This window comes from Poeciliopsis prolifica, unplaced genomic scaffold (assembly GCF_027474105.1).
Source record: "Poeciliopsis prolifica strain line A6 unplaced genomic scaffold, Auburn_PproV2 SCAFFOLD004, whole genome shotgun sequence".
NCBI classification, from domain to species: Eukaryota; Metazoa; Chordata; class Actinopteri; order Cyprinodontiformes; family Poeciliidae; genus Poeciliopsis; species Poeciliopsis prolifica.
This window is the reverse complement of record NW_026562379.1, coordinates 7,157,323-7,185,044: the sequence shown is the minus strand read 5'-3', so window position 1 is coordinate 7,185,044 and position 27,722 is coordinate 7,157,323. Positions and strand designations below refer to the sequence as shown.

At 40.3% G+C, this 27,722-nt stretch overlaps 4 protein-coding genes across 8 annotated transcripts; 3 read left to right on the top strand and 1 right to left on the bottom strand.

Annotated features, from left to right (window-relative positions):
• Positions 1–11: 11 nt before the first annotated feature.
• On the top strand, positions 12–5,242 carry slc37a4a (solute carrier family 37 member 4a). 2 transcript variants are annotated; one of them, XM_055028963.1, is made up of 9 exons: positions 12–58; positions 885–1,479; positions 1,563–1,795; positions 2,602–2,845; positions 3,138–3,296; positions 3,400–3,485; positions 3,826–3,939; positions 4,058–4,196; positions 4,931–5,242. In XM_055028963.1, the coding sequence occupies exons 2-9, from the start codon at positions 1,332–1,334 to the stop codon at positions 5,095–5,097; spliced, it is 1,290 nt and encodes a 429-aa protein (XP_054884938.1). In that variant the 5' UTR covers positions 12–58; positions 885–1,331; the 3' UTR covers positions 5,098–5,242. The 2 variants fall into 2 exon arrangements, with proteins under 2 accessions (XP_054884938.1, XP_054884939.1); XM_055028964.1 differs by lacking the exon at positions 12–58 and having other exon boundaries at positions 1,013–1,087; positions 1,191–1,479.
• A 204-nt stretch (positions 5,243–5,446) lies between these two features.
• Positions 5,447–7,986, bottom strand: trappc4 (trafficking protein particle complex subunit 4). Its single transcript, XM_055028968.1, has 5 exons — positions 7,774–7,986; positions 7,528–7,702; positions 6,901–7,004; positions 5,839–5,965; positions 5,447–5,699 (listed from the first exon to the last, which is right to left on the bottom strand). Exons 1-5 carry the CDS (start codon positions 7,946–7,948, stop codon positions 5,621–5,623), a joined length of 660 nt encoding a protein of 219 aa, XP_054884943.1. The 5' UTR covers positions 7,949–7,986; the 3' UTR covers positions 5,447–5,620.
• Positions 7,987–8,173: 187 nt separating this feature from the next.
• On the top strand, positions 8,174–11,457 carry rps25 (ribosomal protein S25). The gene is made up of 5 exons (XM_055028969.1): positions 8,174–8,273; positions 9,563–9,652; positions 9,736–9,919; positions 11,199–11,297; positions 11,388–11,457. The coding sequence occupies exons 1-4, from the start codon at positions 8,271–8,273 to the stop codon at positions 11,291–11,293; spliced, it is 372 nt and encodes a 123-aa protein (XP_054884944.1). The 5' UTR covers positions 8,174–8,270; the 3' UTR covers positions 11,294–11,297; positions 11,388–11,457.
• Positions 11,458–13,055: 1,598 nt separating this feature from the next.
• On the top strand, positions 13,056–27,336 carry sgcg (sarcoglycan, gamma). 4 transcript variants are annotated; one of them, XM_055028966.1, is made up of 9 exons: positions 13,059–13,269; positions 17,916–17,966; positions 19,493–19,687; positions 20,111–20,215; positions 22,317–22,404; positions 23,200–23,319; positions 24,594–24,666; positions 24,853–24,976; positions 25,909–27,336. In XM_055028966.1, exons 3-9 carry the CDS (start codon positions 19,493–19,495, stop codon positions 26,074–26,076), a joined length of 873 nt encoding a protein of 290 aa, XP_054884941.1. In that variant the 5' UTR covers positions 13,059–13,269; positions 17,916–17,966; the 3' UTR covers positions 26,077–27,336. The 4 variants fall into 4 exon arrangements, 3 of the variants coding, with proteins under 3 accessions (XP_054884941.1, XP_054884940.1, XP_054884942.1); XR_008605890.1 differs by lacking the exon at positions 17,916–17,966 and having other exon boundaries at positions 13,056–13,269; positions 24,853–25,155; positions 25,909–26,020; XM_055028965.1 differs by lacking the exon at positions 17,916–17,966 and having other exon boundaries at positions 13,061–13,269.
• The last annotated feature ends 386 nt before the right edge of the window (positions 27,337–27,722 follow it).

The window sequence follows — 27,722 nt, the reverse complement described above, 5'->3', positions numbered from 1 at the left end:
ACGCAGTCAGTAAAAGGGGAGGAGCAACGTGAACTGAGACGCGGGGTCACTGTTGGCGGTCAGGAAACCTTTCTTCCCTAAAAATATATTACTTGTTTTTGTTGAAACGACTTCAATCTGACTTTACAAGTCTTATCGAGTTTCAATTATTATTATTATTATTACTGTAAATGCTGTCGATGATACAGCTGTTTATGAGTTTGATATTCATGCAAAGCCAGATGTCGTGTATCTCTCCGCACATTCATCTATTTTAAAGGTAAACATTAGCAAGGACGACCGATTTCCCTATATGTAAAATTACAGAACTCCGCCTCATACTATGCTGATCAAAACTGGAAACTTGCGCGAGATTTTGCAAAATATGAGCGTCTGCTAAAACATCAGTTGATAGTTTTACGATTTGAATGATTTTGTCGCCCCCTGCTGGCTACTAGAAAGACAGCGCCGTGGTTCATGGTGATTGCATCGATAACGCTTTATTGGCAAAATAACACAAATTTAAAAAAATCACTCACATTAATAATAGCAACAGAGATGATAAGTATTGTCATTTTCAACAATTGTGGAGGATTACTTTATACATTCTCCCACGAGAGCCAACGCTATTGTTGTATTGGCTCCCAGGCGCTGGGCGGCGCCACTTGACCCACATGATGCGGAAACTAGGAAAAAGTTATTTTAGTTAACTTTTCTAACCGTAGCTTTTATTTACAGCAAACCAGGTCCCTCGAAGAGATTCGTTTTTTACGCCATTTAAAGTCACTTCGAACAAGAAGAGCCTTTTTAATGCAAATTGTAACGCTTAAAAGAAAATGGAGTTAAAGTGAATTTCAACGTGTATCTTCCGCATGTCTCATTCTATCTGGACTGATGGTTCCCAGGGCGAAACCAACCCTCGCGCGGGTGGGAGCCTCCCTCCTCCTGCTGCTGCTGCTGCTGCTGCTCTGGGACTCTTGGACTCTGGTAAATTATTACACACACCGGTCAGAGGACTCCTTCAGTAACACCATCACATGGCCGGCTGTGTCACGGGGGCTTCCTGAGCGGACTTGGCTCTGCAGTTGAGGAGCTGACATTTCATCAGGTGGGTTTCTGGCCCGAGCGGCACACGGGGGCGACAGCAAGACTCAAATCAGCCTCAGGGCAGAGAAGTTGACCTTTAACCTCGCCGCGCTGATTGCAAACAGCTCCTGGTAGAAGCAGCTGCTCCTGCACCCTGGATCCCCAAGCAAAGTTCACTGTCACAGGCAGCGCAGGTCTGTGATCGGCAGCCGCTCTCAGGGTCCTCTCTGTTTTTCTCGGATTCTGCAAGGACTGAAACTGCAACCATGGCTACAGCAAGTTATGGATACTACAGAGCCACAATCTTTCTGGCCATGTTCGTGGGCTACACGCTTTATTACTTTAATAGAAAGACTTTCTCCTTTGTGATGCCTTCTGTGATGCAAGAAATTAAGCTGGACAAAGATGATCTGGGTATGAGGCTCTTTGTTTTAATGCTTTTGCGGGATATTTGTTAGGACCATTTTAAAGCTGCTGCTCTGTGTTTCTCTGTTCAGGCATGATCACCAGCAGTCAGTCCTTGGCCTACGCTATCAGTAAGTTCATCAGTGGCGTGCTTTCAGACCAGATCAGTGCTCGCTGGCTCTTCTCCAGCGGTTTGTTCGTGGTGGGAAGCATCAACGTGGTCTTCTCCTGGTCCTCCACTGTGGCCGTGTTCTCTGTTCTGTGGTTCCTCAACGGCCTGGGCCAGGGCCTGGGCTGGCCTCCATGCGGCAGAGTGCTCCGTAAGGTACCCAGCAGCCTCCCTGCGAATCAAAGCAATCACATTTGAACTCCTGATGACGTTTATTTAAACCACCATAATACTACTACTATGCATAACACTAATTAAAGATATGACATGGTATGATAATATAATTGAAAAGAGACATATTGAAAGGTTGGTGGCTGAAACTCCACAATGAATCCCAACATCAATGTGTGGAAAAGTGTTGTTGCAAAGAACTGCCTGTGTGCAATATTTAATTTAAAGTGCTGTGCTTTAAAACTCTGCTCACCTGAACCACAGTTTGGGAACCGTGAGAACAAATGATCAATATCACATAACCAGTAGTAGTACTACTGCCTATATTTAATAGCGGTCAATCAAAAAAAGTGACTGACAGAAGTAGAAGTACTCATTATAAGGTTTAGGTAGTAACTACTGGTTTGCAATCATTGGAACAAGAGAAATATTAAATCAGAAAGTCAAAAATGTGTAGCAGCAAATTTCTGAGTCTGTAGAGTTTTGCAAACTTCACATGACAAAGGAAAAGCTCCCAGATAACCATCCGAGATAGTCAAGTTGTTATGATTGTTTGATGCCGAGGTGGCACATTTTTCTGCAGTTCTTTAACAATCAAACTTTGAGATTTGTTTTGCCTCCTTTACCATAAGTAAGTGGAACAACTCACTGCTGTTCCACTTACTTAATAAAGTAGTTTGTCTATTCCAGGGGAGCCAGAGGTTTGTTCAGTAGAGTTGTTGTTCAGTAGATGTCACCATTCATTTCTTATTGTATGCTAACACGTCCTCCTGATGCTCTGATTGTTTCAGTGGTTTGAGCCCTCTCAGTTCGGGACGTGGTGGGCTGTTCTCTCCTGCAGTATGAACCTGGCGGGCAGCTTGGGCCCCATCATCGCCACAGTGCTGGCTCAGACATACAGCTGGAGGACGATTTTGTCATTCTCTGGGATGATCTGCCTGGTTGTCTCCATTGTTTGCCTGCTGGTGATCAAGAATGAGCCCAAGGATGTGGGTCTGCCTAACATAGAGGCGGCAACCAAAAAAGGCAAAGGAGGTGAGACTGATGCTGAATCAGCATTTAGCGTCAAGTTTCAGACAGACTCTATTGTTTCATCACAGGCTTGTCTCAGACAATGTCTGTTGTGCCGGCTGGGTCTGTTATGTGTATTTGTAATGCTGTGACTGAAGGTCAGTATGTGGGTGGACTTTACTCCTTCACAGGCTCAATGAAAACACTGCGTGTTGTTAAGAGGTGTTTCTGTTCCTGTATGAATCTCATTGGTCACAATCTCTGGGTACATCGTCGTACCAAGTGGTCTGTTTTATCCACTTCTCTTTCTGCTCAGGCACCTCCGTAGATGACAGCACCCTCTCCGAGTTCCTGCTGTCGCCCTACCTGTGGCTGCTGTCCGTGTCCTACCTGGTGGTGTTCGGGGTGAAGACGGCCTGTACCGACTGGGGGCAGTTGTTCCTCATCCAAGACAAGGGCCAGTCCACGCTGATGGGTACTGAAGATGGATTGGGCACACAGACACCTTCAGGGTCTGTGGAGAAATGGGCTGAGAGTTCGGCGTATGACGACTGGTCAATCGGTTTTCTTCTTCACAGGTAGTTCATACATGAGTGCCCTGGAGGTTGGAGGCTTGTTGGGCAGTCTGGCAGCAGGTTACATCTCTGACAAGGCTGTCGCCAAAGTAAGGCTGACTGAACTGCATCCTCTTCTGTGGAAAACATGACAAAATAGTTGCTTTTACCAGCTGCCCAGTTTATTTAAACCTTTAGAAGAGGAAATATGGACACACGCACCAGGCCACAACGAGTCTCAAATTAAATCAGCTGTTATTGTTTACTAAATAGCACACATTTAAATAAGATGGCATCACTCTTTAACAGTCATATTGATGAATGATGCATGATGAATCCATAGCTAAAAATTATGAATGAATAATATTGTGGGCTAAAATACAAAAGAATTAAAATTATTATGTTTTGCATATTCCTTAATATTTTGCATTTTGGCTCTGTTTTATGTAGCAAGGGCTAAGAATCTATGGCAATCCTCGTCACTTCATCCTGATCTGTATGATGGCTGGAATGTCTGTGTCCATGTATCTATTCAGGGTCACAGTCACTGCTGACAGCTCAAAGGTAACAAAGATCCTAATAGGTAGAACTTAATGACTGTAAGCCTTTAATGATTGTAATAATCCACAATGGAGGCTGGACAATCTGATACCAATATGATTTCATCTCTTTGTACCTTCAGGTTTGGATACTGATCTTGGGCTCTGCTTTTGGCTTCTCTTCATATGGACCAATAGCATTGTTCGGAATATTAGCCAATGAAACGGCTCCTCCCAATTACTGTGGGACATCTCATGCCATAGTCGGACTGATGGCGAATAGTAAGTGTACAATGTTCTGCTATCTATCTATACTGTTTTTTGCTCTGTTTTACTGAAAACAGAGCAAAAAAGATATTTATGAAAAGCAAATATTAGTGAGAAAAACACTCATTAAAATGGGTGTTTTTCTGGTGTGGAAACCAGAAAAACACCGTAACCCATTTACAGGCACTAGATTCTTTTACAGGTTTGCTGAGATAGTTGAAGTTTATTCCTTTAGTTAGAGCTTATAACTCCCCTGCATTATGGAGTTTATAGTTTTTGTTACATAAAATGTCAGTAGAAGAAACACAAATTTAACATAGTCGGATATAATTTCATTACTGTGGAAATGCCTGACTAAGCTCGACCAAATTTTCTGGGAAAATTTCTCAAAAATTCCTGTTTCTCACACATGCAAAGTGGTTAGGTATGCTCCCATAGATTTCCCGCTGTAATCATATCAAAAGGTGGTGTTGCCAAATATGGACTTCAGACAGCTGAATACAAATGCACAACACACATTGCAGATATTTCTTTTTCTTTTGCTAAGCATTTTTAACCATGTATCTTTTTCTATTCAGCAAACAAGTAGGTTTATTAGTGGTTTATTAGCTCAAATTTCTTTACAGTACTTTGAAGATTGATTGTTTTTTTTTTTCTTCTGTTTCTGGTATAACAGAACATTTCGCCATTAGATAAACAGTGTCTTAATATGACAGGTTTCATTTTCATCCTTTTCTTTTCCCCTTTAGTTGGTGGCTTCCTGGCTGGACTACCCTTCGGCACTATTGCCAAGTACCACAGCTGGGAAATAGCTTTCTGGGTAGCAGAGATGACCTGCTTGGTGACCACTGTCGGATACTTCCTGCTACAGAACATCCAAACCAAGATGGGACGTTTGCCCAAGAAGGCAGACTAAAGTCAGACCTCAACCTCTCCAATACCCCCGCTATCAATCCTACAGGACATTAAAGTGTACGACACTTGTGCTAGTTGTTTCTTGGTATGCAACACTAAGTTAACAAATCTAAATGTTTTTCATATAATAAAATGTGCCAAATGGACAGGTGGATTTTTCTATTCAGACTATACTAGTACTCCCCAACAGGATCCAAACTGTACATATAAAACTTGCACAGACCAATCATGAATGGAAAGTGCAACATTCTAAAGAAAAATAATTATTCATTTTCACACCAGAGTCTCAATGTCTTAAAGGTTAAATCTAAAATAATTTATATTAAAACACACATGCAGACAGAAGCAACTGAATATTTACAGTTTAGGTTTTATTGTGTCAAGTATTTACAAAACATTATGTATATACAGCTTTAATTTGAAAAAGCAGACAAGCGTTCAAGACAATTTAACAAAAAAAAGCTCTTATTCCAGTCAGAAATTTAATTTGCACACACATGCTGTGATGAGGAGTTAACTGATGTTTATGACCCGGCTCCAAAGTTTCCAGCTTTCTCTGCAACCTCCAGCGCACTCTTCAGATTCTGATCAAACAGTTCGCACCTGGATCCAAACGCATGAAAACAAACCAAAACGTAATAAATCACTTGATGCTAACAGTGTGAAACACTGTCATTATAAATATAAAATATGAAAGTAGTGAGCTGAAGGCAACAACACAGTTCTGTTACTGTCCACATACCTGATGGGCATTTCCAGAGAGTAGAACGGGTTCTTCAGAGCAAAATCTGAGTAGATCTCGTAAATCTTCTTCAACAAGGCGTCAATACCAGACTGTCGAGGGTCTGCCAGCACAATAAACTTTATCCCTGGAGGAGAAAAGATGGAACAGCGAAGAGAAACAACCAGTTTACAAGCAGAGACAATGAGCTTTGATGGGTATAACACAGAGGTCTTACTGCAGCCTTGTTGGTCATTACTTCTTTTTTAAAAATTTGTAATAAATGTTTTAATTATTCTGCCTTTGAGATGGGCAGGTTTAGTAGCACTTTTCCTCCCTGAACTTGACTCTGCAATGGAAGAGTGACCAAGAGAAACAAATCTCTGTGCCGCAACAACAAGTCCGTAAAGACTTAAAGCTCCTAAACATTTTGATCAGCTTAACATTTTAAAGCACATGCGTCAAACTCGCGCGCGCCAGGCCAATTCTGGGCAGCTGTGCACAAAAATATTATTGGATCAGTCAAATCAGTTTTTACGTATATATTGCTAAATAACTTGAATGTCTAATCTTATTTTTTTTAATTACTCACTGAACACAGCAAAATGTATAATATTTTAACAGTTTGTTAATGGGTAGTTTTACCTAAACATTCTGCCATCAGTCAACATTTGACAATATTCATGATCTTGATGCAGCCTGAAAGGAGAATTAGTTTGACAGCCCTACTTTAAAGTATAAATTATAAAACTGATGAGAATAATGGAACCATTTCACTGGTGGAAAAGTGCTTTTCCTACAGTTTTCAGATCAGATCATGTTACTGAGATGAATCTACGCATTGTTACCAAAGGTGTCTACAGATGAGGAGGGTGTTGTATATAGTCTAACTTTTGTGTCAAGATTTTTCTTGGATATCAGCAAGTTTATGCCTAATTATTGTCCAGTCCTTGTACTTAATTAATATTAGGTTAATCTTATTTGCTTTATTAAACAACTTCATATTTATACATTTCTACAGTGGTGCATTATAATGTTTATATAATGTTAACATGGTAGTTGACTGCTTTAAGAGGTACCAACCTGTAAGAGTCTGAAAGCAGTGGAGTTTGAACACATCCGTTTCCAGCATCTCAATGCCTGAACTTCCCACTTCAGGAGACAGCTGTGAACCGATGGCAAATAACCTAGGGAGAAATGTCAAGTGTCAACATCAGAGGCAATTATAATTAACTTTTAAAATGGAAAAAAAAAACTATTAATGGCACTAGAAAGTTTGGTGATGACTTATAGAAAGTATGATGCTGCCACAATGTTGCATCATGGGACTGTTGCATTCGGGGTGACCTGAATCAAACGAATAACTAATTAGCAGGTCCCAGAAGGAATGATGAGATGCAAATTAGTCATTTGATTTATGTATGTCGGTGCAAGCATGCATCTAAAAGTTTGCAGGATAATGGCCCCCAGGGGCTGCAGATCTCTGTCGGTCTTTCACATAAATTCCTAATAAAATAAATCAATGTTTGTGGTTGCAAAATCATAAAGCAAAAGACAATGTAGGAATATTTGATGTTATCAGGATTGTTATAACTTGCGAGCTGCACCTCCCTGCAGGTGGAGGTGTTGAACACACCTCGTTTCCTTAATAAATAACACCGTCATCTGCACGGCAGCACCAAGCAACGTTTCAGTCCCAGAGTGACTTACGAGTGAAACATGGACGCCAGCATCAGCTTCTCATTGGAGCTAAGGCGAGCCCGTCCAAACCGGATCGAAACCGGATAGTTTCCTGCGTCCTTTAAATATTCCAGGATGTCTTTTCCGTCGGCTGTATTTTTTCCCAGCACGTCCACTCCATTGATGGACAGCAATGCGTGTCCAACTGAAAGACAACAGATTCACTTGAGGCAAAAATTATTCTAACCCTTCGCATTGGGTTCAGGCTAACATTACCTTTAATTCCGTCCCGCTGGCCAAACGATACGATGACTTTTTCATCATGATGTTTCAGCACCAAGTCTAAAGGGTAGCTGAAGGTCTTTTCCACTTCAGTTCTTGGTACGTAGTTGTCATACTGGTAAATTAACCCCCCAGCTTTATTCACGACATAAACACTGAAAATCACCATCTTTGCCAGGTTTGACTTCCTCCCACTTGTCACGTGACGTTAACACGTACCTTTTCACAACAAAATGTTATTTATTTTACGGTAATCTGTTTCTACTTGTTTGCACTTGATTTGAGGTTTTAAAAAAGTCCGCATTCATATTAAAATTAATATACTATCTCCACTGTAGTGGCTGGCAGGAAAATTACATTTTTAGAAAGACTACAAAACTTGAGGAAACTCAGGCTCCCATAATTCCTTTGATCACTTCCGTGCATACGGGTTGTCTAGGGACAGTTGCACGGGTGGACTTCCTTTCGCACCGACATCTTGACGAGGAAACATGGTGAGGCTACGGATAACACGTTTTATTTGGGAAAATAAAACATTTAAGTGACTTTAGTGTATGCGTTTGAGTCCCCAGTTTTTCGGAATGACCCCTTGGATCAATGCGTGTCATTTGCTTCGATAAAAGTCGTAGGAGATTGTTTATCACTGAGTTTACGTCCTGCGAAGGATGCTAGCTGGTTTGCTAGACCCACCACGCTTTCATCTGCGCGGAGCCGACAGAAAGCTAGCTGAAAGATACTTAGGCCAATCATAGCTCTTATTGGAATAATAAAACTAATACATTTTTACGAGCTCTAGCTAAATCTTTGTCATGAGACATAAGGGTACAAAAAGACAGCGTTTGTGTTTGGCTAATCATTGGAAGACAAGGCCGTGACTTCAGATTGTGTGACCCATGTATTTCAATTTAGATGATCAACAGTCAAAAATATTCTTCACAATTTTTGATGAAGATAATTTGACAGATTTCTAGGATAAGATGCCCCTTTTTTTTCTTTCCGTGTACAAGTGTCTTCCTACTGACTTGAAATTTAAACTTTTGGCCAGCGGAAAATGTTTTTACAATTAGCTGACTCCGCAGATTACTTTTACTTTTTAAAATCCATTTACAAAACAAAATTAAGCACCTAGGCATTTTGCAAAGATTAATATTTACATTGTAAGATTATTCATTAGTCTTCACACTTGTTAAATATGTGTACAAATAAATGGTTTTCTTTCTCAAACTAAACCTGAAAACGTGAACTTAAGTGTTTTCAAAGTTTATGCAATATTTCATCATGTTACAAGGCTTAATATTGTGACTAAATCCATTTAAAATCTTATCCAGATCCCATTTCTTCTGTGTTGTTTTTTTGTGATGGTGGCTGGTATTTATTTTATTATTTTTTTTTTTTTAACTTCAGATTTCTGTTGGGTTGGCTTCTCTGTTTTTGTACAGAATTAGCAGAATTTGAGATCTGCTTTGTGTTCTTATTACCTAAACATTGACTGAGCTTTATTACTTAAAGATTGTCAGATTTAGGACAAATAGATACAAAAATAATCAATGACAATCTTTTCATACTGGACCAGTATGAAAACAAATACTAAATGTTAGTTATTTGGTTATTGACAGCTACATGTTAATTGTGTGAATCAACAAAGATGTTGCTTTGTAATTCAGTTTTTGTTTTAAATCCTATAATCATAATGAACATTAAGTCTAAGGGCTCTGCACATGTATGTGTAGGGTAAACATGAGGTCTGTGTGAAGCATTTTAATTTGATGCTTTTTGCTTCCAGCCTCCTAAGCAGGACAAGAAGAAGGACGCTGGGAAGTCCAAGAAGGACAAGGATCCAGTCAACAAGTCTGGAGGCAAAGCCAAGAAGAAGGTGAGTGGTGATCAGCCTTTATCTAAACCTCAAAGAAATAACTAAATGTTTGAATGTAACACGATCCCTTTGCTACTGAGCAGAAGTGGTCCAAGGGAAAAGTGAGGGACAAGCTCAACAACTTGGTCCTCTTCGACAAGGCAACCTACGACAAGTTGTACAAAGAAGTTCCCAACTACAAGCTCATCACCCCCGCCGTCGTGTCGGAAAGGCTGAAGATCCGTGGCTCTCTGGCCAGGAATGCCCTCCAGGAGCTGCTCGCCAAAGGTACACCCCACCATCCAGCTCTGGCTGCTATGCAGGTCCATTTGGGATGAGCAGGATGTCATCTAAAGTGGATGTACAGAGTTTAAATGTGCTTGACTATTTGTTAATTAGTCCTATTTTATGTGGGAAACATAACAGAGAAGGACATGGATACTGAAATTAGTCAGTTTGTAGCAACCTTCTGCAGACTTGCTATTACAAAAGTGTCTTTAAAAGCCCTAAAGTGTTGGACTTAATCAAGTCAAATATAGGTGTTTAAAGTATCTTAAGTCTATGCAAAGTTTCAACGAAATATAAAATTTTGTCTGAAATGTGTAGGCTTGTTCTTCCACTGCATTATTTCTTTTCATTGTAAAGCAACTTTGAGAAGTGTTGCTGAAGTCTGATGTGATTTTACAAACCAATGACATTGGTCAGCTTAAAGTACTGCAGTCACATCACAGTCAAAATACCAAGTTAAAGTGATGATTACATTTGTATTGCACACGTAAGTTTAATATGATTTTTGGAGTGATTATGTTAACTTTTTGTATTTCTCGTTGGTTTTGCACTTCAGTATTAAGAACTTGAAAGGTCTAAAATGCAACATGCAAAAACCTCATTGTGAATGTTGGTGAGTTGGAGAGCCTTTCCCACTCAGGGAACACTCGCTCAGGATTTATGTTCTTAATGAGAAGCACAGAGACAAAGATGGCACAAAATGAAACAGAGACAATAAAAATTCATTCAAGTTGACAAGTGAGACAATAAGTGAGCGTCATCAGTGTTGCTCATCAGCTGTCATGTCGTTCATATTTCATTCTTCCTGTTTCAAATCATATTTATTCCCTCCGAGTCATTTTGACCCGTTTTAAAATCTAAAATGCTTGATGGAAGAAGGTTTTATACAGAAAAGGTAACTTTAGAACATTTAATGGTTCTCATGTCTTGTTTTTTGTTATTAATTTTTACTTCTCTAGCAAAAGCTACAGCTTTAACCGGTATATCAGCTTGCGTCATTGACTCTACATCTGTCTATTTGTCTTTTAATGACAAGCATGTTTAGCTTTTTACAGCCAGAGAAATAGTGGTTACACTGACCTGCGGACACTTGCTATGAACAACTTTATGAGTCATTTAAATCTGACACATTCAAACGTCAGGGTCAGGCTGACTGATGGAGCAGCAGCTTGTGTATTTTATTTGAATGTGTCAGCTGTTCCTGCTGTGTTACTCTGACAGGGATTCTAACAGGGATATAAAAAGGATGATCTGAAGTTATTCCTGTTTTGTCTCGCAGGCATGATCAAACTGGTGTCCAAACACAGAGCTCAGCTGATTTACACACGTAACACCAAGGGTGGAGATGAGGAGGCAGCAGCAGAGAAAGCATAACCAGGTACAGCAGGAGACTGGACTTCTCCACACATCTCACTATGTGGGGAATTTGGGTGTTTATTCTAACCTGCCTTCTTCTTTCCTTTTGCAGGTTCTCCTGTGTGTGTTTCCTGCAAGCTGTTTGTCATGAAAAGTGTAATAAAATTGTAAAGACAAAACAAGTTTGTGTTTCTTAAACTTAATTTGATTTCCTGGGTGTCACAGTTGCCAGAGTCACCTGATGAGTCTTTGATTCATCAAAGCATTTTCTCACATTTTTTGTTCATCTATTCTTGTTTTTTAGTTGGCATCTGACGGGTCTTAATACTTGTATGTATGAATGAGTGAACATGCTTTAAGCTATGCAGAAGGTATTGGGCTGAAACTGAAGGAGATGCTCCTTTGGTCTGACCGCATTGATAAAACATAGCGAAAAATTATATCAAAATGAAACAAGTAGGAAAAATAAAGTTGCAAAAAAAGTTACCATTAAAATTATGATCATAATCACAAAAAAAAAGTATCTTATTCAGTATTTAAATCTTTCAACATAATGTCCTGTTTACTCAAGGGATTAATTGCCTATGATGCGTAAACATTGGTTCCTAATATAAATTCAGTTGTGTAATCAACATGTGAATTTAAACTATTCCCTGAACTCATTTATGATTCCATAAATGCTCTGGCCATAAAAAGAATCTGGCTTTGGAGGTTTGTTGATAACGACATAAAAAGAAACTCCAATGTTTGCTCAGGGCAATTGATGTGCAGCACTTTGGTGATGGATGTTGCTCAGCCTCCCTCTGTCACCGCGCAGCGTTTCCCCGAGCACCGACAACCAAACAAACCGCGGGCTTTACGCCTTCGACATGCATGCAACATCCATCAGCCTGTAAAGAAGACGAATACAGAGCTACATTTGTCTTTTCATTCAGACTGTCCAGCACAAAATTCACATTTTAAAATGAATTTCTACATTTGCAATGGCTCTGCACTCGTGGTTAGAGGATAGCAGAACAAGGAAGCTCAATTCAATTCTCACTTTATCATGAACTGTTCACATCTCTTATTAGATCAAAATGTTCTTTTTCACTCAGTGGCCATAGGCATACAGACTGACTGCTGTCCAGTTGGACCTTTTTTTCATTTCAGCTAGTTTAGTTGATGTCGTGTCTAATTTGCTCCGACTGGCAAATTGGACCTAAATGAAGCATCAGTCAAGCTAAACGTTTCAAAAACAAAACATCTGCAGATGTTCCATGAAATACAAACAATATGTTTTTATCACGTCACATGATAGAACTGGAATGAATGGAGATTATTTTTGGGTTGATTTATGAATAAAAGGCTGCTTTTGAAGTTACTGATGGATCTTCGCATAGAAGTCCAGTAGCTCTGTAAGAATTGTGATTCCAGTGACCAAATTTCTCGTACGACTTCAGTGTCCCACACTCCTGATCACTCCCACTGGCTGAGCCATCAGGAAGCTCAGCTTCATGTCGGGAACCACGACTGAAGTCTCAGATTAGAAGGTACTTGATCAGACTCTGGGCTGGGCAGTGAAAGTGACACAGAGCATAAAAAACAGCTGCCTTTGTTCATTGTGGATGTCTCTGTGTGTGTGTGTGTGTGTGTGTGTGTGTGTGTGTGTGTGTGTGTGTGTGTGTGTGTGTGTGTGTGTGTGTGTGCGTGTGCGTGTGTGTGAGTGATGGAAACTCTGCCCTCTCCTCCTCTTTCCATTTTTGTCTCTCCCTCTCTCACTCAGAGCCCCACTGACGGTGATGTTGAAATGTCTGGAGGACAGAGTCAGAGTGGGAGCGCCGTCTCGCGGCGATCAGCCTGGATGCGTCTCCCAGCTCTGGATTTATGGCACGCAGCTGTTGAGCGCCTGACAGACGAGCGAGGAGCTCGAGCGCTGCTGCCTCTCACGCTGCTGGGAGCAGCTCAGGATCTACTGCTTTGGAAAAAGGACTGCTGTGCCTCAACACGCAACCGTGAGTAGCTTGGACTGTTTGTATTCCTCTTCATTTGTCGTGTGTGTCTCCTCTTCAAATGAACTTTGAAGGGCTTTACAGTGCTGACCTTTAACCTAATAAGTGTGGTTGAAAGGTTTCGTCCACCTTAGCGTTTTATGTGTTGCGCTGTGATAACTTTCTGCTCAGAGGTTTCCTGGGATTTGGAAAGTATGTTTTTAGTGAGCCGGCTGTGAGCAGTTTTTCCATACATGGCCAACAGAAGTGAAACACAAAAATAACTCAGTGGAAGACTACTAGACTGTAGTTTTACACTGCTTAGTTAATATCAGGTATTGCCTCTGAGTCTGGAGACCATGTTGCTTTTTAAAAAAATAAAAATGTAGTTCACAACACTTGCGTCCTATTTTTAGAAATGAAGGCATCATAGGAGAGCATTGAGACTTGACACCGGCTATCCTCTATACACACAGAGTGAACTGCAGCCCCGGGCTCACAGATCCTTTAAGTGTTTTTCTTCCTCTACATACTTAATAGTTGCTATCCAGCCAAAACCTCTAGCGCATGATTTGTTCAAGTTTTAGCTCATGTGGAAACCTGGATCACAGCCTGGACCTGAGGATTCGAAGCGATGGGATCCTCAGTCTCATCCAGAGGCCAGAAATCATCAGGGAGACACATTTATCCAGATAATGCATGAGAGCACTGGATCTCAATCGTTTAACAGAAAATTTAAACTAAAGGTTTACAAGTACACATAGACATTTTACATAAAAAAGGGCATAGGAATTTTTTTTCCCTATCAGAAACTGTCATCTATTTGCACTGTTTCATATTTGAGTTTAAAACTAGCAGATTAACTTAGAAATGGTCAGATTTTGTGCTAAACTCTGCGCACACTAAGCATTCCTGGCAGTCTGGCAGCGAGGCTCTTCAGGGAGTGTTTATTTGGGTTGCTATGGAGGGATCAGCCTGCGGTTTAAAGCCTGGTGGCAGGACTGAAAGTGGAGCTGAAGGACGCATCAAACGGACCCAACCTTTAAGACGCCTCCTCCTCCTTTATTTTCCAGCAGCTGAACGCACAGAGGCCTCTTAATGTGTTCATTTCAAGTAATTACACTGGATTCCCGCAAAATTCATTAGCCATCATAATGAAAAAACCAAGAGCTCATCCGCTTAAAGTTCCTGATCTGATCAAGGTGTGAGCACATCAAAAGCTGCTGGTGATAATAGATCTAGCGCTGGGATATTGGAACGGGTTTAATTGGGAAAGTGTTCTTCTCTTTCAGGCCTCAGTGGAGATCCCTGGAAATGGCAAACATTTAAACGTAAATCGATCCGTGCTCTCGATATCAGCAGATGACGGGCAAAATGGCTGTTTTCCCTGCAGATTCAGCCTCTAAAACCCGAGGCATTCACACAGATATGATTAAAAAATATAAACGAGGTGAGATACATGCCACATAACTTATTCCTTATCGAGAGCACTGCTCGTCTCTCCCTCACCCCTATGTGAAGATATCAGTTATTTTTTTCCTCCTATTTGGAGGCAACATTCATTTATTTGTTCATGAAAGAGGAGCTATTCATCACTGCTAAGCTTGCAGGGCATGTGACAGGTCCTGTGGAGATGCAGATTTGGTCATAGAAACACTTTCAGCCTTTTATGCCTTTAACACAGACTCTCTGAGTGTTTACTGCAGGCAGAGAGAAACAAGCCGGCCCTCTGAGAGCCGGGAGCCAGCTCCTCTGCTTTAATCTGTCAGCCCTCGCTGTGCAGCTGGAAAAAGATGTTTACCTTCATTATTTGCAGAAACTTATTTTAGCCTGTCGGTACAGTTTGCCACTGCATGTTAATTCGGCTTCCGGCCGTATCATCGACGGCCCATGGGACCCACAGGAAGACGACGCGCTCGGCTGAGCATCTGTTTCTGTCGGGGAAGAATTGCTTTTTGGTTTGAGGAGTGTTGGTTTTAACATGAAGGAAAGCAACCTAGCTGTGAACGTAAGATCAGACATCTGTGCTGGGCGTAAATCAGTGAAGTGTTGAGAATACAGCACTAAGACGAGACGTCTTTGTTAGCTGAAGATCTAAAGCAGTTTTGCCTTTATTTTCTACCTGTTCTGGGTGGGTTTTTGTTGACTTGTAATAACCCAGAGCTGACAGTGTTTCCCCCCAGCTTTTCTCCTCAATGACAGCAGTGTTCTCTGCAGCTATTTTTTGGTTATTATTACAGATCTATCAATAGAAACTGACAGAACTCCTCTTTCACTGCAGCCTGTCAGGCTTTCAGCTTCTTGGACACACACTTGCCTTGTCTCAGTGAAATCTTCCCTCAAGGTTCCTTGTCAGGTGGTACAAATGCACCGACTGGGGTCTCCCTCAGAGGGGTCAGAAGTCCGAGCCTGATCTGACCTCACAGAAAACGAATCCTGGGTTGGAACTTAAACCTCGCTGTGATTCAAGACACAGCATCTTCCTGTACCAGATTCATTCTCACAAACTTTTTCTCACTTTATTTTCTCACTTTAATTTGCAGAAACTTATTTTAGCCTGTCGGTACAGTTTGGTACATGGTTTCCTTTACAACTATAGGAGAGTCTTGGCAAAATCACAGAAGCTCTGTCAAGGTGCAGAGCAGTAGTGAGCATCAAATTTCAAATATTGCCATATATTCTCAGCTGAATTTAGATCTGCTCTTTGACTAGGCCATTCTACGGCAGGATGTGATCTAAACCATTTCATTGTAGCTGCGGGTGTTTGCATACAGTTGATGTTCTGCCTCGCTTTATCCATTTTCCTATCCAATCTGACCAGGTTCCCTTTGAATAAAATCATCCCCCCAGCATGATGCTGTCACTACTATGTTTCACACTTAGGGCGACATTTGGAAGATAATGTACATTTAGTTTTCTGACGCACATGTTTTGCATATACACCAAAAAATTGGGTTTTAGTTCCAAAAGGCCGAGCACCTCTTGGCTGCTTCTTTCATGCTCACCTCATGTCTTGTGTGGGTTTAATGCTGAGCCATATTCTTTGCTTTTCTGGATAAAAGACTGAGCAGTGCATTGGGACGTCCAGAGCTTTAGAATCACTTTATTCAGTCTTCAAATTTGCTGTAATACAGACCAATAGAGGCCCACAGACGTTCCCATCTCTTGGAAGAATCTTGAATAATTTGTGTTGCAACATTTAATTTTCCTTTGGGTTTAATAAAGTATTTTCCAATTTCATTGACTATTGTTTAAAAACTGATTGAAACTTCTCCACAATTTTCTCCTTAACCTTCCTGATGTTGTTTGGTCATGATGTTTCGCCATTTTAAAACCATGTATAATTATCATTCCACTAAGTAGCCTTGCTCCACTTTGTGTTGTTCTATCAAATAAAATCATTTTGGAGGTTCTCGCTGCATCAACACTTATCAAGCTGATACTGTAAGCAGAAAGTGCTTCTGTTCTGTAGTAAGTTGCATTTTCCGTTTCCCCTTTTCAAAAGGTGCTGGAAATTGTGTAAAGTTCTGTGTTGGCACCGCTCTCATAAAGCCACAGTGCCCGAGCTCATGAATCACAGACTGCACAGTGTGTGAGTGAAGCATTATGTGGATGTGTCATTAGGCGGGGTGCATTTACAAAGCCAAGCTGAAAGGCTGGAAAGTATATTGCATATAAACATCGTGTGCTTAAATCCTGCAGTGATGGAAATTCGGTGTCAAAGATGAAAATTCACCAAAATTACTGTATTCAGTAACTCGAGACCACAACCACAGGGAAGATGACGCATGTTTCTTAACCGAGTCCAACGTTCAGCAATCTCCCTAATGCTGCTGGTTTTTGTTTAGTGTGTAAGCTCCAGTTTTAGTGATAAAGAGGGCAGTACATTTATTTCAAACACTCTTCCGTATCAGCAATTTCAACCAAATATCTGATGCATTCACTGTCATAACAAAGAGGATGATTGCAGCATTCTGCAGGGATTACTTATCAGTGCTATTAATCACAATGATTGCAAGATGAACAATGCTGCAAAAATCTCTACAAGCTGCTTCTTGCTTTAATACTGTAGCGAAAGAGAAAGATTGTTAAAACCTTCTCATGCGTTGACAATCAATATTAAGGGTGATCTTTTTTTCTTAATTTGAGATTAAGGAAATTTGAGATTTTCATATTAAAATTACATATTTTATATGTATTGACACTTCATCTTGAAATTGTGTATTTTATTTTATAAATATTTTTTTTTATAAATAATTGCTTGTCAATTATTTATAATTAACCTATAAATAATCACACAATCTACTTATGATTAATTATGCAAAGAAACAAAAAAATGAAAAACTTCAAGCTAAAGAGAAATTCCAGTGGAAGCTGAGAATGAACTTTTAGACTATTAGTGCAACTTTCTCTTCTCTACCTGAAGTTTCAATGCAAGATTCTGCACAAAATTTTGTCCTAAACATCCGACATAAAAACTTTAAGTTTGGAGAGAGAAAAGAAAAGAGCGTACTTGAAGTGAACCACTTCGGGTCAGTCAGCAAAATAAAACCGATAGAGAGCTCCTCACTTTGATCACAATGATCTCCACCAAAACGTCTTCAGTCTCTCATCCCTGACTGATGTCACGGCATGTCACCAAATAAGACTGTTGTGTCTCGTCTCTGCAGATGTTTGCGTGTTTCCACTGCGTGGACCAGATGTGACGTCAAACTGGCCAGGTGGGTCAGGCGCCCGGTCTGGTCCGGTTCCCATGCTCCAAGCAAATCTTAAGCGCTACACAAAGCCGTTTTGTTCGGCATGCTTTGTTTCATCTCTGCCACAGTTTTGTGAGGGCAAAACAAATAAGGAGCTCCAAAGGAGAGAAATCGGAAAAACTAAAAGAAAGCAGAACAAAGGTGAATTCTAAATACAAATCCAAACTTCTGTATTCCTCTCTGTGAATCCATTACTCTTTGCGTCCAAACTCAGCCACAGGCTCTCCCTGCAGTCATTACGTAATCAGGCATTAATAGACCCACGAGAGTAGATGTCTGTACAGCATTAGCCAAGTTGCATTGGATAGGAATGAAGAAAGAAGAGTTTGACTCGGTAAAATGTTCTTTGGACTGAAAGCAACATTGTTATCCAAGGTCTGAAGTGCACCTTGTAACTTTCTGAGCAGAAAAACCAAAGAATGCATTCATTGTACACAATTCTTTACAAAGGAATGTCTGCTCCTGAATTAATCATGTAATTCGTCATGGTAAAGGACTTCTGCAAAACTTATGCCAGAGTAAAATTTCTCCAAAAGGTCAGATATCTTAAAAAGGTCTGTATTTCTACAAATTGTCGACAGCATTTAGGAAAAAAAAGCCTGTGTGTGTTTTTATTGATTTATGCTGTGCAAAGCGTCTGGACATTGGTCCCAATGTTTTCTTCAAAAGAGCTCATGTCCTTGTACATTATTTAGTCATTTCTTGTAAGTGTTATTGAAATTATATGCATATTTCAAAACAAAACACAACAGTGTCTCTTATACAGCAAATTGTCATTTACTTTGTTAAATGTTTCACGTTTCTGTCTGTTTAGAAGTTTCCCCTATATGATTATTTGTCTTCTTGGTTTTCTTACCAAGGGCCTCTGGCTGCTTCCCTGGTTTTTGTTCTTCTTGCCCAAGCTTGTCAGTGTAGATGGGCAGCCATGTCTTCGTATGTTTCTGGTGCTACACTCTTTTCCCTGGGTTGAACTCTGTGAAAGCTATTCTATTATTTGATAACCTAACCCTCCTCTAAACAACTTCCTTTCTGACGGTTTGGTGAGTTCGTAAGACTCCATGTTGCTGTTCGCTTTTAATGTTCTCGAACAACAGAGGTTTTCACTTCACAGATGGATTTATTTGGCATTTATTCAGTTATACTCAGCTGGCTTCTGTTTACTTTTAATTCAATGTTTGGTTAAAACTTCATGCCAATATTCCTAAAAAAAAAATTGTAAACACGTTAGATTATTTGTTGGCAAATCAAGAGAGACCAGTTATAGTTTGTGTCTGTAACATGGCAAACAGTTGGGAATATTTTTGCAAGCCACTGAATTCACTGATTATTTTTTAAGAGTTTTGTGTTTTGCTGAGGTTTGGCTGGGTTTCTCTCCACCAAAACGTCTTCAATCCCTGACTGATTTCACGGCGTGCCACGTTCAATCTGACTTAAAGCATCTGCTTCTCTTGCCTGTGTACCTGTCAACACGTGTTGCCCTCATCCAACAGATGGTTCGGGAGCAGTATGTCAGCACCACCCAGGGCGTCAGCGCGCCCCGGCCGGCGGCCGACCACATCTACAAGATCGGCATCTACGGCTGGAGGAAACGCTGCCTCTACCTGTTTGTATTGCTCCTCATCGTCATCCTGGTGGTCAACTTTGCTCTCACCATTTGGATCGTCCGGGTGATGTGGTTCAACGCGGTGCGCGCCGCTCACATCTTCCTTTCCATTTCACTGCTCCTCTAGAATACACTTTAAATTCTCTGTTGTTTTCTTCACCTAGTCCGCTGACATTAGACGCACATTGCAGCAAAGGCGTTTTCACCATTAGCTTGTTTAAAGAGGACAGTGCAACTGCTATTTCAGGGAGTCTTTTCAGCTTTCTATCTCAAAGTCCAGATGGCAACTGCAGATTTATGAAGAAACAGAGATGCACCAAGCAGCCTCACACACATACTCATATATTTATAGACATGCTATTTATTTAAGAGCCTGCCCATGAGCCCAGACACAAAGTCTAAGAAGAAATATTGCAACAATCAAAGCAGTGAATGTGGATATTTAAACTCAGCTGAAGCCTGTTTTGTGTTATTTTATTTATTAACATTAAGTCATTTATTTTAGGAAGGGGTGGGACTCCTACAAGTACACCCTGACGGCGTAAAGCTGGACGAAGGCGAGTCTGAGTTTCTTTTCCCGGTCTATGCTCAGGAGATTCACTCCAGAGAAGTAAGATCAACATAAACACTCACTTTATCTCCCACATTCCTCCTCGTTGTCTGGTCTCTCTCCTCTTCCTCCCTCATCCCTTCTACCTTCTGCTTTCCAATTAATCGTCAAACTCTTGTTTGCTCAGCCTAGCAGCCCGACAGCCTGCCCATTATTTCATCCTGTTTACTAAACGTTAAGCTGGAGTGAGAGTTGGAAATGTGCTGCTATCATCTGAATCTTGTGCAGATATTGCCTAGCCTTAGCCAGGGTGCTGCATATTTCTCAGTGCAGTTCTGTGTTTTTTTTTTTGTTTTGTTTTTTTGGGGGGAGAGGGTGGGTTAGGGAGGGACGTGTCAGAACAAACTGGATTTGGCAGACCCACGCAGTGCACATGGCGAAGCGCTCAGCTCCCCATTAACCTCAGGGATATTTGTGGTGGGGAGTAGTTTATGGCCTGCCTCCTCGCAGCAGATGGGAACACTTTGCTGCAGTTGTTTGCATGTTATGGCTTTTCTTGCTCATAACAATAATTTTTTTAAATTGTTTTTTTTTTCTTCCTCACAACTCTCATTAAAGAGGCAATGCATCCCTCATTTATGGATGGGCACATTCTCTAATGTATTATATGGCTATCTAATGAGGCTCAGTGACTCACGTCGCCGTCCTTCGTCTTCTGTATGAGGAGTTTGTTACTTGGATCATTTTTATAAAAGCGTCTTCCTCGCAGCACAGAAACAGAAGTGATTTAATGCAGGGTGGCTTTCTGTTCATAAAAGGCTCATGTTTTCTGTCTGTTGATACAAATTACAGGCTGCTTCTGTCGCCTTGGATCGCTGCAAAATAGTAAAAAGCAGTTTGTTTAAAAGCAAACTGTTTCACAGTTTGTCTAAAGTTACCCAATTTATTAAATGTCTGACATGTTAATGAACTCTTTCTGTGAGGAAACTGAAAAAGCAGTCAGTGTAAAGGAGTCAGCTGTACAAAAAGAAACGATAAATAATTGTAGAAAAACACCAAAACAATTGTTTTCCCACCGATGCGTAAGTGTGTGTTTTCTGATCTATGTCCAATGTTCAAATGCTTACTATTCACTCATGTCTTGCTCTGACATTTACACTTTGCCATTAAGAAGTGTATTGATAGTTGCAGCGAAGTTCATTCTAAATGATGTCACCCAATTTCCACACATTTTCCCCAATCTATTGAATGAATTCATCCTCATTCAGCAGAGCTTCAAGGAAGGAAAGAGCAAAAATCAAACTTCCAGTTAAAGTTCAAGCCTTCCCAGCAAACAAAAAGCCGATGAGGATGAGAGCTGGAATCAAGATGGTTATGAAGGTAGTGAGTGTGAAATAAAGATATGAGATATTTCTGGTACGGTCTACAAGTGATAAGTGGGTGGTGTGATTCCTACCTTCTCTTTGAGGCTCAATACAAGTAAATGTATGGAGATTAAGAGTAAACACAACCTCAAAATATGCTTTAATAAATGAATATAAACTCCACATTTTAGCTATGACTTTAACTTCACTGAACTCAGATGTATCTGTTACACAATGAAGATTAAAACTGAATTTTAAATAAAATGTCTCCTTAATATGTTCATTTCAGTTGGTTGAGCCACAGTGACAAGATGAGCTAATAAAATGAGTTCCTCATTTTGTTTTGCTGTTAAAGCTGCTGAATATGTTGATGAAATAAATAGTGTTCAAACCGATAAGTTTTCTATTTCTTTTGCACATCATTATGGTACAACGTAGCCTAAAGGCAACAAACTCCCATAACATATAAAAACACTCCAGAGATATTTTTTTTTCTCTAACTGGCGAAATAGATTAACTCATTCAATGTGTGTTTTTGTTTAGAGGCTGAAAACATCAGGAACAGCTTCAGTGATACTTCACATATTAGCCTTATGGTGACAGAAGAGGGAACTCACTAGCAATGTGGGACCCATTTTTGATTTAAAAAAGACTCTATACTGTAGTTTTTTACTAGTTACAATGTTGGAGGCAAAGTGAAAGTTTTTCACCATGTATGTGCATCCTGGTCATAAATGTGTTTATTTTATTTTGTTTGTTCTGGAGGCTGTAAAGTGTATTTTTTCCTCTGCCTTCAGGACACTCCTCTAGTTGTGCATTCATCAGAAAACGTCTCCCTTAATGCCCGCAACGAGAATGGGAACGTTACGGGGAGGACATCTGTGGGTAAGAGGACACATGTCCACACGGAGACAATCCCGCGCTCACACCTCGCATTCGCATGATATATGGGGGCGACAGTAAAGTCACTCATGGACTTGTCCTGCAGGGATTCCTCATCCTACATTAGCAATGACAAGAGGCCATCTGTCAATTTATAATCTCTTAGATTTCCATTTAAAAGCCATTACAGGCAGTGTTCCTGTCTCTGGCAATGCTTCCGGATCATTCTGTCTTCCATGGAGGGCTCGGCCCCGCGGAGGGTCATATTTGTACATCTTTTATAGTCCTCCGATGGCCAAGTTAGGATGCTTTGTCATGATTAAAAGGCCAGCAAATGACCCAACTAATTACTGTGTTCCACGATGCCATTATGTGTCCTTGATCGTTAAGTCGTCAACCGCAGAGCCTGCATGCTCCCAGCCCCAGGAGCGTAAAACTCAAATGCTTGTTAGAGAAGATTGTGTGTCGTTCCAAAATGTAGACACGGGCGCTGAGTTAATTGTCTCACTGAGGGATCCACCTGCAGTGGATTCTACTCTCACAGGGCTGTGAACACAGCTGCAGTGAAGGGCAAAGAGACTGACCTGTGATGAGGCACCCTTCAGTAAAAAACCTAATGGTGTTACCTGTTTTTCTCTTCGGGTTGAATTCATCCACTCTGCTGATCACCTCAGCAATTCTAATAAGCTAGAAAACTTTCCATGCAAATCTAAAAAGACTCGGCGTGAAAGGACAAGGTCAATTTTGTTCATGTGCCACTGCCAAACCCCTCTTAGGTGTTTTCTGTTACTGTTACAGGTCCCAAAGAGGCTCAGGGGCACACTCACAATATGCTCTTAAACTCGCCCAACAACAACATGCTGTTCAGTGCAGATGGCGAGCAGACTTTGATTGGTCCGGACAAACTCCGAGTCACAGGTATGTGGGTGGATATGTATGCTTGTGAATGTAGCGCGCTCCTGTTGGCTGGCACTATTTGGAAAAAAATAACACAAACCTCAAATGTGACATGACTTATGTCACATTTGAGGACATATATCCTCATATGTGGAGGATATATGTCCTATATGTGGAGGATATATGTCCTATATGTCGTTGGGTTTGCCTGAAGCCAAAATGCTGAGCAGCAACCAACAAACTAAGGGCAAACACAATGTGATTGTTTCCATGGTCTTTGGGTAAAAATAGCAGATAAAAATGATATCATTGTGACACGTACTGGAGTGTTTAAAGTGCAGAATATTTGAATTTTCCCTCAGTTTTAATCGACTTAATCTGCCCCACTAACTTTTGATCTCCGTTAGAGAGCAGTGTCTTACTGGAGTAACTGTGTGTGAAGAACTTGATTTTGGTTTGGAGTTTTCTGTCTTTACTTGAAACTCTTCAGTAAGTAATGATGCAAAACTAGCAGAAAACAATTTCCCCTTTCTGATACTTAAACAAGCATGTTGTAAAAGACTAAAAGCTGAAAACTGTCCCGCTGACAAATATGACGTGTGTTCCAAATTCCTATTTGCTTCTCAAGCCTGTATGAAAATTTCAAGAGATTCAGCTTTAAATTCTCTGTTAATCAGATTACACCGTTTTGCTCCGGCAGACCTTCTTTTAGACTTTTAAGCCATACAGTCAAATGCCTTGTAATGATTTCCCATGCAACTGAATTAGTGTGCATAAATGCATAAATGCCATACAGAATACAATCCATCATGTGCGCAGTTGGGGCTTGGAGTCAATAATCTGTATCATAAAACCACACAGAGAATCTTTTTTACATAGCAAAGAGATGCAGGGTAACTATTTTCATATATTTCCATCCTACGCTCCGAATGTTTCAGTGTCGATGTTGGTGTGTGCCACTGACCACAAACTGTGACGACTGATTTAACAGAGAGGCAGCTGATGGCTTCATTTTGCCCGGGGTCAGTTTTGTTGTCTCTGTGTTGCTTCGCCCAATTTACCGAGAGTCAAAGTGAGCCGACAGACAGACTGCTTCTCCCTTTTAAAGTCAAGCTCAGAAACGCAGCAGAGAGGATGGCACAATCAGCTGGCATCATTCCCTGAAGATAATGACTGTTAGCTCATTTTTATACCAGATACTAGTGAAAACCAATTAAACAAACTCTCAGCAATGTTCTGCATGTGTTTGCAGGAACCTCCTCTTCCTTTGATGAATGCTGTGTTTGCTTTCTCAGGTCCTGAAGGAGCTCTGTTCCAGCATTCTGTGGAGGTGCCGCTGCTGAAGTCCGAACTTTTGAAAGATCTGAAGTGAGGACCGCAGCTATAACATATCGCCACCTTCACTAAAATCTTGGCCTTTTATTGTCGATTACTGGAGACATTCAGCACACAGGATTTATAGAGCCACGGCTTTACCCGCTCTCTTCATTGTCAGAATCAGTGCTGTTGATGTGATCAATGATCTCTTTGTAAAGTCCTTCTGTGTTCTTGCAGGCTGGAGTGCCCGACCCGCTCTGTGACAATGGACGCACCAAAGGGAGTTCATCTCAAAGCTCTGGCTGGAAACATAGAAGCTACTTCCAAAATGGACGTCATCCTGCAGTCGACTTCAGGGCTGGTAAGAAACCAGTTCTCCACTTCCTGCTGACTTCTCTTCACCATCTTTCTTTAGGTCACCTGGGGAATGTATACACAGCATGCTTTTGGCAGGGAACATGCAGCTTTATACATCCATGATCTCTCTTGGCTGCACCGGGGGAACTCCGGAACGGTTTGACAGCAGCGCGGCTCTTTCAGGTCACTGAGCATTTACGTCTGAAACACCTTAGACACTGCCCACAGAGAGCTGGTTTCACTACTTTCACTTCATGATGTAACTTACAGTGCGCTGCAAAAGGGCCTCTTCAGGGCCTCTTTGAACTTTTTCATATTTTCCCATGAGAAAATAACAAATCTTAACATATTTATTCTGGATTTTAAGTGAAAGACCAACACAAATAGGGGAAGTAGAAGGAAAAGAAACAGAAATCTGAAAACGGTGGTGTGCCATTATAGTCAGCTGATCTCAGTTATCACTTTGTAATATTTTGCAGGACAGTTAAATGCACTGGATTTTATTAAAGTGTATAAGAGTAAATGGGCTGAATACAAAGATATACTTCACTTTAAGACATTCCAACTTTTCCTCCTCATGGATGTGCCGCTTTGTGCTGGTCTGTATTGAAAATGCTTTTAAAATAGTTTGTGATTTTGACAGGGATAAAATGTGAACACTTTTCTGAAGTAATGATGCTTTTGGAAGCATGATATTATGGTGGAATATTTACCTTGTTGTAATTTTATTTACTTTTTCCTCAAAGAAATTAGTGCGATAACCCAAACTGAGCAATTCAAAATACTTGAATTACATTTTCCAGACTTTTTTCCACATTTTTTTAATTCTAACTTCTTAGTTATAATTCCATCATATTTATACCTGTACATGTGTCTTATCTGATTGACCAAGATATTAATGCTGACCCATGGAAACTTGTTCTCCTCACGATGCAGCTGGTGCTGGATGCAGAGAGGGTGCGCATGCCAAGCCTGCCGCTGAGCAAAGGAGGCGTTTCTGGAAATACTCAGGATCTGTTTGAGGTCTGTGTCTGTCACAGTGGAAAGCTCTTTCTGTCCAAAGCTGGCCTAACTTCCACCTGCAGCGAAAATCAGGACTGCTAGACGGACTCTGACAGTCATTGATTTTCTTTCTCTCTGAAGAAGCATCTTTTGGAAGGCAACAAGCACAACTGTTTATATGGGGCTCAAGTTTTCTTCCTTTTGATTTCTTTTAATGCTCAGACCCAAGTGGGTCTGCAATTTTCCCTCTTACACATTTAAAAATGCATCCTGGCACACGCCCCGAGACACACCCTCTTGCAGTTGAAGTAATGCGGGTCTATCGAACTATTGAAGTGATGCAAATTTGCGTTCCAGCTTAAAAACATGTGCATCGCAGATTTATGAGAATGTTTTTACACATGCAGTATGATGGCTGGGCAATGAGGAGCTGGTAACAGCTTACATCTTATGCAATATTATCTAGTGGTGCAATAAATTAAGTTAATGCATATCAAGGCCTTGGAAAACTGGGACATAAATTGTAATAGATTTTTTTATTCTAGAAATATTTATTTTAGTTAATGATGCCTTCATCCAAAACTCCAAGCCCTTGGTATGTGGTGTTTTTTGTTTGTTTGTTTTTTGGTACACTTTCTAGTTTGTCATAGACATTTTAGAGACTAGAGGGTTTTCTTTCCCTTCTTTTAAGTCAATTTTAAGTATGTGAAGTGACTCCATCGTTGTTGCTAATTTTAAATCAGAAGAACCACATTGTGTCGACATGATAAGTTCATTAACACACATAATGGATCTTTTATCATGGTATGTTTTGCCCATCTTATTTTAGATCTTCTTCTATAATCAAGGAAACCACAAGAAAGTCACAAACAGGCTTGTTTAAGTTGTCTAATGTAAAGTGAAAGGAAAGCTGGAAACATTATGTTTTGCCACAGCGACATGGAGGTAGAAACAAAACAAGAGTAACAACCCTTAGTCAGGGATATCTGATTGAATAAAGGAGGAAATGATTGTTTGTAACTGTGTCAATGCCTTGCACCAGATGTGTGTTCTTTTAACACATTATGCAGAACAGGAGCTCAACATTTGCCTTCACTGTATGGATGGAAGTGTCTTTTTGCAGCATCTGAAATATTTTTTTTAAAGGTAAACGTTTTTGTAATGACGATTTTTGTGAGTGAAGGATTGGTGTATTTTACATGCCGCAGTTTTTTGTATTGATTGTGCTGTGTTGGCATTGTAATATGAAAATAATGGAGAATAAAGGTGATATTCAGTTCTCACCTCAGGTCTGTCATATTTTAACAAATGTAATGTTTATTTATTCATTTTATATGTTAAATAAATGTTGGTTTGCTTTGATTTTTCTCTGTCGTAATTAATCCACCTTATTTATTTATTTTTTTAATAAATTGTGTTTTCTGTTTCAGATCCAATAACTCTTTTTTTTAAACTACAGATTTGATTCAGTGGCGAACAAAAATACAGCCGAAAAGTGATCTCACATATGCTTGACTGCATGTTCACTGGCGCACTCTGCTGGAGAAGATCTGCATTTACACAAATCCATTTCAACTTGAGGATTTGCGAGATCTTCAAACATTCACTTTGCATTGGTCTGATATTCAAATTTTCTGAGACAGATTTCTTTACCTGTAAGCCATAATCATTAAAAAAAACTTGAAACATTTTTATTCTGTGTAGTAAATCATAAATCAATAATCAACATTTCCCTTTCTGAGATGATG

Bases quoted from the DNA above. Each gene is read 5' to 3' on its own strand.
- slc37a4a (XM_055028963.1), top strand. From the start codon at position 1,332: ATGGCTACAGCAAGTTATGGATACTACAGAGCCACAATCTTTCTGGCC. The intron at 2,846-3,137 runs GTGAGACTGATG...CTTTCTGCTCAG, and splicing joins AACCAAAAAAGGCAAAGGAG to GCACCTCCGTAGATGACAGC. The intron at 4,197-4,930 runs GTAAGTGTACAA...TTTCCCCTTTAG, and splicing joins AGTCGGACTGATGGCGAATA to TTGGTGGCTTCCTGGCTGGA.
- trappc4 (XM_055028968.1), bottom strand. From the start codon at position 7,948: ATGGTGATTTTCAGTGTTTATGTCGTGAATAAAGCTGGGGGGTTAATT. The intron at 7,005-7,527 runs GTAAGTCACTCT...ATTTCTCCCTAG, and splicing joins CTGGCGTCCATGTTTCACTC to GTTATTTGCCATCGGTTCAC. The intron at 5,966-6,900 runs GTTGGTACCTCT...TTTCTCCTCCAG, and splicing joins CTGCTTTCAGACTCTTACAG to GGATAAAGTTTATTGTGCTG.
- rps25 (XM_055028969.1), top strand. The intron at 9,653-9,735 runs GTGAGTGGTGAT...GCTACTGAGCAG, and splicing joins GAGGCAAAGCCAAGAAGAAG to AAGTGGTCCAAGGGAAAAGT. The intron at 9,920-11,198 runs GTACACCCCACC...TTTGTCTCGCAG, and splicing joins CCAGGAGCTGCTCGCCAAAG to GCATGATCAAACTGGTGTCC.
- sgcg (XM_055028966.1), top strand. From the start codon at position 19,493: ATGGTTCGGGAGCAGTATGTCAGCACCACCCAGGGCGTCAGCGCGCCC. The intron at 22,405-23,199 runs GTAAGAGGACAC...TTACTGTTACAG, and splicing joins TACGGGGAGGACATCTGTGG to GTCCCAAAGAGGCTCAGGGG. The intron at 24,977-25,908 runs GTAAGAAACCAG...CTCACGATGCAG, and splicing joins TGCAGTCGACTTCAGGGCTG to CTGGTGCTGGATGCAGAGAG.